Source organism: Lissotriton helveticus, chromosome 3_1 (genome assembly GCF_964261635.1).
Source record: "Lissotriton helveticus chromosome 3_1, aLisHel1.1, whole genome shotgun sequence".
In the NCBI taxonomy this organism is placed as follows: Eukaryota; Metazoa; Chordata; class Amphibia; order Caudata; family Salamandridae; genus Lissotriton; species Lissotriton helveticus.
In genome coordinates this window covers 1,533,126,850-1,533,141,297 of record NC_136061.1, presented here as the reverse complement: position 1 = coordinate 1,533,141,297, position 14,448 = coordinate 1,533,126,850, and the positions used below count along the sequence as shown (strand labels likewise).

General features: G+C 46.6%; 1 protein-coding gene across 2 annotated transcripts in view; it reads right to left on the bottom strand.

Annotated features, from left to right (window-relative positions):
• DPAGT1 (dolichyl-phosphate N-acetylglucosaminephosphotransferase 1) overlaps window positions 1-14,448 on the bottom strand; it is a 74,446-nt gene that overhangs the window by 27,809 nt on the left and 32,189 nt on the right. For both annotated transcript variants that reach the window (XM_078682192.1, XM_078682193.1), the window contains exon 8: window positions 11,644-11,799. In XM_078682192.1, coding sequence (XP_078538318.1) covers window positions 11,644-11,799 — 156 coding nt within the window. The remainder of the gene's footprint in view (window positions 1-11,643; window positions 11,800-14,448) is intronic.

Here is a 14,448-nt window from a genome sequence, read left to right as displayed (position 1 = left end):
ACAGGGGATGGATTTTACAGTGGAGCATAGACCTGGTACTGATCACAGCAATGCTGATGGGCTCTCCAGGTATTTCCACTTAGAGCAAGAAGACTCACCTGGTCAAGGTTAGTTTATTGTCCCAAAGTTTGGGGGGGGGTCATGTAGGAGAGTAGGGTCTGCAATCCTATGATCACCCAGATTTTTGCTTTTTGCTGCACTGGTTTACGACTTTCCCTGGCTGTGGGCCTGCTAATCAGACCCACAGCCTAGCTGTTCTCTCTATCCAAATTGTATTCAGGTACTGAATTGGCACTGGGCCCTCTCCAAGTCCCTGTACCCAGGGCTGAGGTGTACCCAGAAGTCTCCCAGGGGCTGAAGCATGTATTATGCCACCCCTGGGCTGACTAACTAAACTGACACAACTGGCTGCACGACAGCTGGGGCAAGGTGGTGTACTCACCCTTTGCTTTAGATATAGTATACCTATATCTAACCCCAAAAATGGACACACAGATCTCCTATCAGTCACTCCTATGGCAGGCCTTAACAATCCTGAAGGCAGAGTGCTTGGAATCGTGTGAGATGGTGCTCTGGCATGAGCTGAGCCTGTCTGCGGCTTTCGGGATCCATCCCTTAGCCGTTTCCATGATATCGCATACCATATACTCTTAAGTGCATTATAATCCTCGCGGTTATATGCCAACTCTGGTATCGCTTTATCAAAACATGTCGAGTAAGGTGTCATACGAATTGGAATACTAACCCCTCGCCAATTCTGGCGACGGGGTTAGCATTCCACCCTTCTAGAGGAACACGACATGTATGTAACCCCTAACCCCGGTTAAAGTCAAACAGAGCCTCAGCTCCACAAAATGGATGCTGCCACCGAGACACAAGTCTGCCCTCCTGCTGCTGGGAGTCCTCCCAGAGCAGGAGATAAGGACAAAGGGTTTCCTGCCAGGGGCGGTGCCAGCACCGTCCCAGACAGGGTTTTGTGTATTGTAGGTAGGCAGGGCTTTAGAGGAAGGTGACTGCACGTGGCACCCCGGTGCTCACTGTGCATAGGCTGGCTGGAACCAGTTCCAGGGTCACTCCAGACCCTGTGCTGGGGAAAAGCCCGCCAAGGAAGTGGGTGTAACCACCCCCCTCCCAGTCCCACCCCTAGGGCAGGACTTAGTCGCGTGCCAGCCCCTTTTTACAGGATAAAGGTAGGAACTGGCCCCCTTCCAAATCAGATCATCTTTGAATCCTGAAACTACTTTCCACGAAAGGAACTCAAGACTTCTTCCTAAGATTTCTCCCTTGTGACTAAGGAGTAGTCACCCTGCATCCGCAGGCACCATCTTAAGAACACTGCGGTCTGCTGCAAGTCTCTCCTCCGGATCAAGACTGCCCAGCTCGACGAGAACCGGCTTCCCTGGCACCTCTGACCTCTACCTGCATCATCAGTCACGCTGAGATTCGTGGGTGTGACGAGACCTCGAGGGACCGGCCATCTTCAAGACTGCACGACTTCTTTCCAGCAAGCCCGCCGAGTAATTTCCTGGTGAGTGCTTTGGGGTCCGAGAAGCCCCGACCCTGAGCAGCTCCAGCACCGAAGTACAGCCTCCCAGCATCTCCACGATCTGCGTGGGGCCCTTCTGCTTTTTGCTGCTCACCGCGTTGTTTGGCTACTAGCCCGCTGGCTTGTGGCCTTCTGAACGACGCCCGACGACATTTCTGCTGCTGGTCCGGTTGCTCCAGGCTGGCCCTTGCTCCCTTCCAAAAGAGGAGCACCCCGGACCCTCCTGGTCCACTCAAGACGCCATTTTGAGTCCACCGCGTGGGCTTGAATTAGCCAAGGCTTGTTGCCCAATCCTGGGTAACTTTGACGCCGACAGCTTCATCCATCGTGGGACAGCTCGCCTCTCCATCCTGGTCGCCGACAACGCCTCCTGGTCCGTGAGATCTGCAGAGCCAGCGTCGCCCACTCACCTGACTGCGGTGACTTCGCCCGGTGCCATCCTGGTGCCCACTTAATCACTGGCTAGTGATTCAAGAACTTGGTCCCCTCTGCTTTCAGGTTTTCTTCTTCCTTGATCCAGGCTTGGATCCATCGAACTTTTCTTCACTGGTCGCCTGCCAGCAACTTCCTTCTTCCAGGCTCCTGGTCCGGCAACGAGATTCCCGACGTCTTTTCAGACCTATGCAGCTGCAGCCCCTGGGCTAGGTAACTTCGGCACTTCGGTGTCCCAGCATAGCCTCACTATCCTAGGGTCAGGATCCACTGTCGTTTTCTTCCTACCAGGTCGGGTTCGCCCGTGAACACTAACTTTGCCTTTACTAGCTTCCATAGACTTTGTCCCGCATCCCGCGTGAGAGTGCACACTCTGCACCCGAGTCCCCTAGGTCTCCTAGAAGTAATCTAACGATTCTATAGTCAAGTCCTAGCGATTCCAAAGCCTATTAGTACTGTACTTACCTGCTAGTAATTTCGCATTCCACTTTTTAAGTATATGGTTTTTCGTGCCCCTCGGGCATTTGTGTATAACGTGCTAACTTAAGTATTTTCGTAAGAGTTTTGTTGTGTGCCTAGCACCCTGTCCTCATAAAGAGTACAGGGTTGTTGTGATTCTAATAAATACACAGTTTATTTTCATAACACTTGTGTGGTGTCCTTTCACTGGGTGTTCAAGGGGTAATGTGATGGTAAAACAGCTGGCTTAACACGCCCTCTAGAGTCTTAGCCTTAGACTGCTCGTATCCATGCTACTAGGATAGCTGGTCTATAAGGTTGACTTACAACCAATCATCAATAAGGGTTGTTTGGACTGATATATAGTGATCACTAGAATAGTGAACACTGCACATCAGGCCAACTTCTCACAGTCCAGGATATTCAGGTGTATCCTCCAGAACAGCGCGTCCAGGATATTCGGGTTATGATACCGATATTTCAGCCTCTATCCTGGATTTCGGTGAGTGTGGCTCTGAGGCTGCTGGGACACATGGCCTTCTGGATCCGGTTGGTAAATCATGCCAGATGGTATATGCGGACTGTGCAGTGGGACCTAAAGTTCCAGTGGGCGCAGCATCAGGGGAAACGCTCCGAAATGGTTCAGATCTTGGAGGGAACTGCAAAAGACCTACAGTGGTGGTTAACGAATTGCGATTGGGTCAGAGGCAGACGCTTCACCAACCAGATCTCACAGTAGTGACCGATGAGTCACTCCTTTGATGGGGCACCCATCTGGGAGAGGTGGAGATCAGAGGACACTGGTCTCTGGTGGAGCCGGGCTCCACATCAACTTGTTGGAGCTAGCACTAGCACTGAAAGTATTTCTTTCCTCTGTCAAGGGGAAGTTGGTACAAGTGTTCACAGACAACAACTGCCATGTGGTACTGCAACAAGCAGGGCGGTGTGCGGTCATGGACCCTTTGTCAAGAGGCCCTACGCCTCCGGACATGGCTGGAACAGCAGGGCATGACCTTGGTGGTTCAACACCTGGCAGGATCTCTGAACGCCAGGGCAGACTAACTCAGCCGTCAATGCCTAGCGGATCACGAATGGTGTCTTCAGTCGGAGGTGGCGCATAGTCTTTCAACAGTGGGGAGAGCCTTGATTAGATCAGATTGCCTCCGAAGAGGATGCGCAATGTCAGCCATATTGCGAGCTGGAGTTTCCAAAGCAGCTATCGCTCAGTGACGCTTGCATTATGAGTGGAGATCAGGCCTCCTGCATGCCTTTTCGCCCATACCACTTCTGCCCAGAATTCTCAAGAAGATCAAGAACGACCAGGCTCAAGACATTCTTGTATCTCCGGATTGGACACAGAGTCTGGTATCCAGAGCTTCTCCTAATGAGCATCGATCCTCCGATCAGGTTGCCTCTTCAGAAGGATCTTCTGTTGCAGCAGAAGGGGAGGGTCCTTCACCCAAACTTGTCCACTCTCTGCCTACTTGCGTGGAGACTGAGCAGCGACAGTTGATAACTTCCTCCCGAAGTATGTAGTGTTATCTTGGCGGCCAGGCGGCCCTCCACCACGATGGTATGCGCCTGCCTTTGGCACAAATGTGTAAAATATTGTACATAAAGGTCTATTGACCCGCTTTCTGCTTCTCTGTCTAATATACTTCTTTTTATTCCTACTCTTGCTCAGTAGGGCTCTGCTTTGGGCACTCTCAAGGGTTATCTTTCTGCTCTGTCTGCTTTCTTGCAGTTGCCTGACCAACACACGTTAAGTCCCCCATTGAAAAGGTTCTTAAAAGGGCTTGTACATATGTTTCCCCCATGCCCTTTATCATGCTGCATGGGGATCTAAATCTGGTTCTCACGTATCTCATCTGTGCTCCCTTTGAGACATTACAAAGTGGTCCCCTCCTGCTGCTTACCATCAAGACAGCCTTTCTAGTGGCAATAACATCTGTCAGGAGGTTGAGTCATCCAAGCCTCCCTATCTTATGACTTTCCTGGATAAGGTGGATAAGGTGGTGCTTCGCACCTGTGCCTCTTTCCTGTCTAAAGTGGTGACCCCATTCCACCTGGGTCAGTAGGTCACATTGCCTACCTTTTTTGCTCCTCCCCATCACTTTTATTTTTATTTATTTTTTAGAGTTTTCTATAGCGCGAACCAGACCCAAGATAGGGTAACAGAGCGCTTTACAAAGTGAGCAGGGAAATAAAAGGACAAATGTTATCAACAACACCGATCAAAGAAAACACAAAATAAGTAACAAGTACATAATAAAGTTTGGGGGATAAAGGCATAATAGAGAACAGCTCTGCGATAGGAAGTCAAATCGCGTTTGAAGAAGTCTTATCTTTGAGATGGAGTTTGAAGCTGGCTTGGTATGTGTGCGGAATTTACGGTAGGAGTTTGCTCATCAGGAATGATTTAGCTTCCTTTTTGAAGAGGAACGTTGAGGTGATTTTTCTGATGAATGGCGGAAGCGAGTTCCAGATTCTTGGCACCGCTCCAGAGAATGATCTGTTGGAGGTTTTGGTCTTGTTGAACCTTGCGGGTTTCAGGAGTAGGTTATCTGTGCTCCTGGAATGTCTGTTTCCTCCAGATAGAGTACGTTTTTTGGGTTAGGAATTGCAGGGTATTGTGGTGTAATGCCTTATGGGTAATACAAGCAATCTTTAAGTGAATAAGGGCTTCATAGGGTAGCCAGTTGAGTGCTTTCAGGTGTGGCGATATGTGATAGAATTTCCTTGATCCTGAAATGAGCGGTAGAGGTTTTGGGAAGCCCAGAGAAGGTGGAGCAACCGTACTCCAGCCTTGAGATAACTAAGGCCTGAACTGCAGTTTTGAGGTCAGGGATCTCGATAAAAGGCTTAATTTTTCTTAGATAATTGAGGTGAAAGCGGGCATTTTTAGCCATCAAGTTAATGTGAGCTTGCATGGATTCTTATCCAGAGTGACCCCAAGTGATATTGTGGAGTCCACCAACATTGGAGTGCAATTCAAGGCGGTGGTCATTTTGGTCCATTCCTTTATTTCTTGGGAGTTATTGGGGGAGGGGGAGGGGAGATTAAGAGAAATTCGGTTTTTTGTGCATTTAACTTGAGGAAGTTGGTTGTTAGCCATTGTACGTTTTTTTCAAGAGCTAGATTCATTAACTTTATGTCTTCAATGGAGGTGATTTTGATGTAAAGTTAGGTGTCATCCGCGTACATGTGGTAGGAGATGCTTGCCTGCTGTAGTAGATCAGTGAGTGGTTCAACATATAAATTGAATAGAGTGGGAGACAAGGTAGAGCCTTGAGGTACTCCTAGTAGATTAGGAGAGGATGGAGAAAGGATCTTGTTGATCATGAATGATTGTGTTCTATTTTCCAGAAAGGATTTGAACCATAGAAGGACTGTGCCAGAGAAGCCCATCCTGTCTTTTAGTCTTCTTAGCAGTTTTTCGTGGTTGACCGTATCGAAGGCTGAAGAGAGGTCAAGCAAGACTAGTAGGCATGTTTCATTGCGGTCAAGAGCTGAGAGGGCGGCGTCTACTATATGTAGGATGGCTGTTTCAGTGCTATGGCCAGGTCTGAAGCCCGATTGGTGTATGTTCAGTAAATTGAAATTTGTGATGTTTGGGTTCAGTTGTTGTTGAACACATTTTTCCAGGACATTTGCTAGCATAGGGATGTTAGTTATTGGTCGGAAGTTGTTGGGGTCGGAGTTGCTAGCTGTCGTTTTTTTAGGATATGAGTAACTTGACCATATTTTAGGCAGTCAGGGATGTGACCTTGTGAGAGCGAGGCATTTATGATCTTGATCCAGAGAGGCGCTATGCTACGATAGATGTGGGGTAGGCACTTTGATGGGACAGGGTTGTTTAAGTGGTTGTTGAGTTTAGTAGTTGTCAGAATTTTGATGATTTCATTGATATCATAACATTTGAAGTTGGAAGAGTTAGAATTGTTTTTGGGAAGAGATCGCTTATTTAGTACCAAGTTGTTAGCATGACTGATCATAGGGGTGGCTAAGTTGGCCGCAGCCATTTTGAGTTCAAGTTGGAGGGAATTCTTTTTTGCCGTGAAGAAGGAGGAAAATTCGTCACTACTTAACTGTGAGGGTGATGTTAAGAGTGAAGATTTGGCTAGTTTGTTCGATTGTTGATTCAGAATTTCGAAGAGCTTTTTAGGTCTATTTTTAGCATTATCTAGTTCTGATTTGAAGAAGTCTTTTTTTGATCTTAGAATACTTTTATTGTAAGATGTTCTTGCTTTTCGGAGTAGTTTCAACTGGGGGGGTGAAGCCTCCATTTCCGTTCCGTTGATCTGAGTTTGCGTCTCTCCTCGTTCAGGGCTTCACTGAACCATGGGTTTTTGACCTTGTCAGGTATTCTTTTGAGTTTTGGCGGTACGGCTTGTCGAATATTTTGGTCATCGTGGAATTCTAGTGATCAGTGAGGGAAATGACGTCACCTATGTTGTTGGGGGGAATAAGTGCCTGCTCACATTGTGAGGCTAGCTTGATCCAGTTGAGGTTTAATTTGTTGAGGAAGAATTTTCTTGTTCCAAGAGGGGATTTGGAATGTGATGGTCTGACCAGTCACAACGGGTAATCGAGATCGATTCAATAGTATTTAGTTTGGAGATGAGCCAGTCTAGCATGGCACCTTTTGAGTGAGTGGGCTCTGAGATAGCTTGGACCAGGGAGTGGTCAGCAAGGAAGGTTTTAAGAGTGTTGACCTGCTTGTCTAGTTTGTTCTCCTAGTGGAGATTGAAATAGCCCAGGAAAATGTCATTCGAGTGAGGGGACGAGTTTGCCGTGATGATTTCCATAAGTTGTTCCGTGAAATGTATGTTTTGCCCCGGAGGATGGTAGAATATATGTAATTTGAAGGGGTGGTTACTAGGTGAGTTTACAGAGATCCCAAGGTATTCACAGAAGTCCAGGGGTTCCGCGTGAAATTTTGAGACGGTGAGGATAGAGCGATGTATGCAGGCTAAGCCTCCGCCTATTTTGTGAGGTCTGTCTAGTCTAATGATGTTGAAGTCTGGGGGGACAAGGAGGTCAAGGCATAGAGAGGATGATTGCTTGAGACACATTTCCGTGAGGATAATTATGTCCATATTCATTCTAAGGATGAGGTCAGCAATGTCAGAGGCATGTTTAGGGGCTGAGCGGCAATTTAGTAGAAGGCAGGAAATCTGGTTTGGGGGATTCTTTGGACTAGGCTCCTGGTTATCTTCGATTGGGGTTATAAAGTGCAGATTATTCCGGTTTATTCCTCTCTGGATAGGATGTGAGGTTCTGCAAGGGTTGATGGAGACTAGGTGGATAGCAAGTTCCTCTTTATCTAGGATATGGTCAGATGGAGATTCGTACAGCCGTAACAGAGATTGCAGTTCCTGGTCCGTAATGGAGTTGGAGAGATTGCGCGTGCGCAAAAATCGATTGTCTAGAGGCAGGGGGATAGTTTTTGCCACGGTGTCAGCTGTCTTTAGCGAGTTTTGGAGATATTTAAGTGTAGTAAGCGCTTTTTCCGCAAGTTGTAGGATAGTTTTGATTTCAAGGATAACGTTTTGAAGGTTTCTAGATGTGCGGTAAGAGGTCTTGAGACAGTCTTGTTCCATCTGTAGATGCTGTGTGGAGGCCAGGAAGTGGGGGGGTCAAGGGAGTAGAATTAAAGTTGTTTTTCATGGAAATTCTAGTTGGGGATGATACTGAAGTGCGAACTAGAGGGGGCAAGTTGTTTATCTTTCTTTCACTGAGTGTGGGTACATGGCTGGGTCGAATTTCTTCCGGCGAGGGAAGGGAGGTGTGGGTAGAAGTAGTAGGGTCCCTACAAGTGTTGCGAGAGAATGATGATGATAGCGGTGTAGTGTGTGCTGAGGAGGGAGAATTGTTACCTCTTTCCTCGATTCTAGGTGAAGGGTGTGGTCGGTTTTCATCCAAGGAAGAATGGGCAGTGGGGGTGGTAGTAGGGCCCCTAGATGTGCTGCATGATGTTAAGGCTGTTGAGGGTGTCTGTGCAGTACCTGAAGAGGAGATGTAGTTGTTGCTTCTATCACCACTTAAGAGTGATAGGGGACGATGTTCTATCAGAATGGGAGGAGTGGAGGGGGTAGTGTTAAGTTCCCGAGCAGTGTTACTTGCGGTCGCTGGAGTTGTTCGTGCAGTATGTGGAAAGGAAGGAGAATTGGTGTTGTCACTTTCCACGGAACTAAGTGATGGAAGGCGTTGAGGGGAGGAGCTGCATGAGGTAGCAGATGGTGTCAAGGCAATGTGTGCATAGGCTGGAGCGTTGGTAGTGTCTCTATCCTCAAGTCTGGGTGAGGGGCATGGTCGATGATCTTCAGTAGAGGAGGGGGTGGAGGGGTTAGTGAGGACCTGAGAGGGAGTGAATGTATTGAGGGTGTTTTTAATGTGACAAAGTATTTGTCGAAAAGTTCTAGGTCCTTATTAGCTGCTTGAATAAGGACAGTGCCATTTTTGTAGGATGTTATATTCATAGAGGCTCTCATGTTCTGCGTTGGATTCATAGTAATCCTAGTTCCGTAGGGGATATTTTTATGGTCTTGAATGGATAGTAACTGGTGAAAGGCCGATTGGCTTTTGGCAATTTTTCTAGTGAAAAATAAGAGGTTATTGATTATGATGCATTTTTTGGCGTTGTAGTAGTGATCCAGGAAAAGGGTATCAGGGTTTTTTCTAAAGAGGTTGTGTTTGAAGGTTTTTGCGGCATTTTTTGATAGCTTAGGAGGGTATAGAATAGAGTAGGCGCTATTGAGATTCCTTTGGCCGTGAGGAGCGACAATAACAAAGTAAAGGAGCGATTGATCTTCAGCATAAGTGACTCTTCTGCAAAAATTGCAAAAGTATCTAAATATTAGCCGTTACAAGATGGTTGCCAGGTTTGGTGGGGCCGTTACAAGATGGCCGTTCCTTAAAGCTTCTTGATGGGTGTAGGCGATTGGCAATTCAGTCTGAGTGGATCAAAAGTCATGTATAGAGAGAGAGTATAGGTTAGCCGTTACCAGGTGTCTGTCAAAATAGATTAGGTGCCTTTACAAGATGGCCCCTGTTGAAGTTATGAGCTGAATAAAAGAGGAGGCTGCAAGGGTGATATTAGCCGTTACAAGATGGCCCCCGGGGTTAGGGGAGTCCTCACCTATGAGCAATGTAGGTGGCTGGGATCAGGAGATCAGCCATTTTAAAAGTAGTAGTAAAGTACCGAGGGGTTGAAGCCTGGGGTAAAATGGCTCTCCTCTGCAGTTAGGGCCACTATCCTTAAAGTCACGTTTCCCCCAAGAGTGATCCCAGAAAAAACAATCAGCAAAATGTGCTCACAAGTATTCCCCTAGCAAAGGCTACTCACAGTTTGCGTGGGTCAGCAGTTATCAGCGTGATATCTGACAGTCCTCTGATCAATCAGACGAACAGTTAAAGCCAGTTAAAAGATGTGCAGAGCGCCGGCAGGTTTCTCATCCTCCATTAGTTCGTCAGAGTCTGTCCGGGAGATGAACAGTTAAAGCCTCCCTGGTACAGCGTCTGCGTTGTGAGGCACAGAGGAATTTGACGAGCGAAGAGCGTCGGCCGGTTTCCGTTCAGAGTTTTCAGGCGCCGAGTCTGGAGGCGCTGTGAGTTCGGTCTCTAGTGCGGGGGGCCTGGCAGAGCGGAACCAGCGTGGGACGAAGAGTCGTTCCTGCCCCGTGTGTGTAGGCTGCAACCTTTGCGAGGTGCTTAATGTCGGGAACGCTGGCGTAGGAAGCCGCAGCACGGGACTCCAGCAGCCCCACGAACCTCACGCAGACCATTGAACCTCCGATGCAAGGCGGTCCCCGCAAGGCCAGTTGACTCGAGGAGACCGCCAAAAAAGACCACAAGGACTAAGGAAGAGGAGCGTCTCCATCGTCTGGAACCAAAAAGAGCATTGTCGTCCTACCTTGACCACACAAAAGAGTTCTGGATGGATGACCAATTGTTTACGAGTCACTTAGGAGCTAAAAAAGGTCAGGCAGTGCAGAAATGAACCATTTCGCGATGGGTTGTTATCTGTATTAAGATCTGCTACGCCCTGGCTAGGCAGCAGACTCCTGAAGGTTTACGATTCCATTCCACCAGGGGAAAGACTGTGGCCAAGGCATTGGCTCATTGACTGCCAGTCTTGGGCAGCTGCAAGACTGCAACGTGGGCCTAACTGCGTACGTTTGCAAAACACTACTGCCTGGATAGTCAGGTCCGCAGGGACGGGTATTTCGCCAGTTCAGTCCTGCAGGACTTTCGAGTCTAGTAAATCTGCCTGCAGCCCACCGCCGGGAAGTATAGCTTGGGTATCTATTCAAAGGAAAAGATTCTGCAGCTAGAAGTCTCTATCAGATAAACAAGTTATTTACCTTTGGTAACGCATTATCTGGTAGAGACAATATCTAGCTGCAGATTCCTTCCAGACCCATCCATGTCTCCTCACTCTGCAGACTCATTTATAGGGATATGGTTGGTCCCCTTTACAGGGCCCTAGTTTTGACACACACACGTCAGTTCACTTCATGGCTCTGCGCTTCTGGCATGTAAAAAGTGAAAAGTAACTGATGTACGCTCGCCTAGGTTGTGCCTATATAGGTGACTGCGACATCACAGAATGTCACGCGGAGCCAAACGAAGCCACCCAATGGCACGCAGGGGTACTGCTCACGCAAAAAGTTTCCAGAACCAGTCTGAAGCCTTGGAAATTCAAAGGTAGGGAATCTGCAGCTAGATATTATCTCTACTAGATTATTCATTACCAAAGTTAAGTAACTTTTTCATTTATTCCCCCTACTTAATAACTTTGTAACTTTCATAGCGCTCGCTACTAGTAATATTTAGTGCTAATTAAACCCCTTCTTGTTTAAGAAGTCAACTTTACCCTTCCTGTTCAGCAATATAATTAAACCTGTTCCCTCTCTTATGTGTATATATTGTCCCCTATGACTATAACCACACATTTACTTCTGGGTTAATTTACACACTCTGGCAAAGACCAACGTGATTACTTTGTTGTTGTTTTGAGTACATTTCTGTTCTGCCTTAGTATTACAAATACCTGTTGATCTTTTACCCCTATTGAAATGAGTTCTGTTGTAGGGAAAATGCTTCGATCTTCTCACATCATCTCTTCCAATTGGTGTTTTTTTCTTTCATTCACCACATCTCATATGTACGAACCACATCAATTATCAGCTCAAGCGTCTCACCTGGATGAGCAGTAGAATGATTGTCAGCGTCCTCTCATGAGTTGGGCCGATGAGCTTCAGGACGAAATTAATCAGTGTCATGTTGTTGCATTCAATGTACTCATCATCTTCATCTAATTTTCGCTTCACTTCAACAATCCTTAGAGTTTCTGTTAACTAGAAGAAACACAACTGCTGTTACACAATATCTGTAAAACCAGGGATGCCCTTGGAATCTAATGAACAGACAGCACAAAGGCCTACAACGCGTGGGGGGCCTACCAAAAAAATGTTTCAGGCCAAACAAGACATTAACATTGAGACCAGTGTTTTTTGTACTTTAGATTACAGTGGCATGTTCTGACCGCTTTTCTTCCCAATGTAGAGAAAATCCATCAGTTGCCAAGCTCACCATGCAGTTACAGTCTACCCTATATACATGAAAAAAAATTGGTTTGCACTCATAACAAATATATTCCTGGAGGAAATTTTGTTAAAGTCTCCTGCGTCAAATCCTCCAATTTTGAAATGTTTAACAAATCAAAGCCAACTGGTTTTTCATCCGACATCTATGCTTTTTCAAGGCACAAACATTTGTTCTATATTATGAATATGCCTTTTGCAAAACATTTAATGGACTAGCTGTTCATGGACTAGCTGTTATTTCGTTACTGCCATGCTAGACAGAGCTGATCCCTTTTTGAGTAGGCTGTTCTAACCATTTCTCTGTTCAGGCCTGTTTTATGCTTAAGTACAAGGAAGATTTTGAAAAATGGCTAGAAAAAGAATGTGACAATGCCAAGTTGTCATTGTTGCTATTTTCCCCACCACAATACTGAAGCGGGATAGACCCCGTGATGGGTGCTGAAAAAGCACCTATCACTGAGTTTAGGAAAAATTGACTGCTGAATCACGCGCATGAAAGTAAATATGCCTCCTTATGCCAGAAGCAGACCATAATGAAAGACTAATACTCAGAAGACCATGTCAGGTCGAGAACTCTTGACTCGGAATGGGACTCCTGTTGACATTAAACTTAAGACAAAATACAAATGTTATATTTAGAAAGAAATGTAGTGGGGTAAGAACAAAAAACAAAGCCTTGATTTAAAGAGATCAGCTGCGATTGTTGAACCACACATTGGCATCTAAAAGCTAAAGAAGATCCACAAGTGGTTCAAAGAGTAGGGAAAACTATAATCCACTGTATCCATATGAAGGTAGAGCGGGCCACTTCCCGAACCAGTTGACATTTGGGCCGATGCCCCTTTTCTACAATCATCAATGTGTTTGGTTTTCATCCCTGGAAAACCAATACAAATGTAACCTTTCGTGGCTCTTACAGTATTATTTTTTCTGAAACAGCTACTGGTTCAAAGGCATGATTCCGGAAGCAACTTTTAAGTTAGTCCACACTCACCACTAGGGCTCTGTCTGACTCACTAACTCTCTTGTAGAATTTCACAAATTTAGTTTCTGAATGGTCGACTCCTCAAACAACACCTATGCTTAATTCTCTCCGCTCTCTTTCTAGCAACTTACCAGTTTTCTCTTCCATCCTAACCTTCTCTCCTCAACACTACTGTCCCGTGGTAGGTTATGACTGGCAAAATACAGATGGTAACTACAAATACGTGCATGCAGCAAAACTTCCATTTGTAGGAGAGTAGGGTCAGCTATCCTATGGTCACCCCATTTTTTGCTTTTTGCTTCACTGGTTTTCGACTTAATGTGGCTGTGGGCCTGCTAATCAGATCCCCAGCCCTGCTGTTCTCTCTCTACATTTCACACCATGTACTTTAGGTACATCACCAATTGGGATTTGGGTCAGTCTTATGAGTCCCTGTACAGTGTACTATAGGTACCCAGGGCATAGGTGCACCCAAGGCCTACCAGCGGCTGCAGCATATTTTTTGCCACCCCTGGCTGGCCATCCAAACTGACACAACTGGCTGATCACTCAGCTGGGGCAAGGTCGTGTAATCACCTCTTGCTTAGATATAGTATTCCTATGTCTAGCCTTATATCTGGACACATATGAACCTATAAGTCACTCCTATGGCAGGCCTTAACAATCCTGAAGGCAGAGTGCTTGGTTTTATGTGAGATGGTGCTCTAGCATGAGCTGAGCCTGTCTGCAGCTTTCGGAACCATGTCCTTATAGCTGTTCTAGGATATTGCCATACTATATACTCTTAAGTGCATTATAATCCTCACAGGTATTGCTAACTTTGGGTTGGCTTTATCAAAACATGTCGTGTAAGGTGTCATACGCTTTGGAATACTACTCCTTCGCCAGTTCTGGCGACGGGGGTAGCATTCCACCCTTCTAGAGGGAGAAGACATGTTACTTCCTTTAATCCCGGTTAAAGTTAACCAGAGCCTCAGCATCACAAAATGGATGCTGCTGCCACAGACACAAGTCCGACCTGCTGCTGGGAGGCTTCGACAATAGGTTTCCTGTTACAGGGAGGTGCTAGCCCCACCCCAGACAGGAGATAGTGGATTGGGGCAGGGAGGGCTGAATGAAACGAGACACTGCCTGGGGCACACAAGGTGTCCCATGCATAGGCCAGTTCAAACCGGTGCTGTGGCACTCCAGCCCCAGCTCTGGCGCGAAACTGGACAAAGGGAAAGGGGTGTAACCACCCACTTCCTGGGTCCCACCCATAGGAGGGACCTAGCAGGTAATCCAGCCCCTTGATTTGGAATAAAAGGTAGGAGCTGTGTCCTTAGACTTTAGATAATCCTGACTGAAACTCTGAAACGAAACTCTAATACAAAACTCTGGACCCTTCGACATCCTACTCGACGTAGAAGACTGAA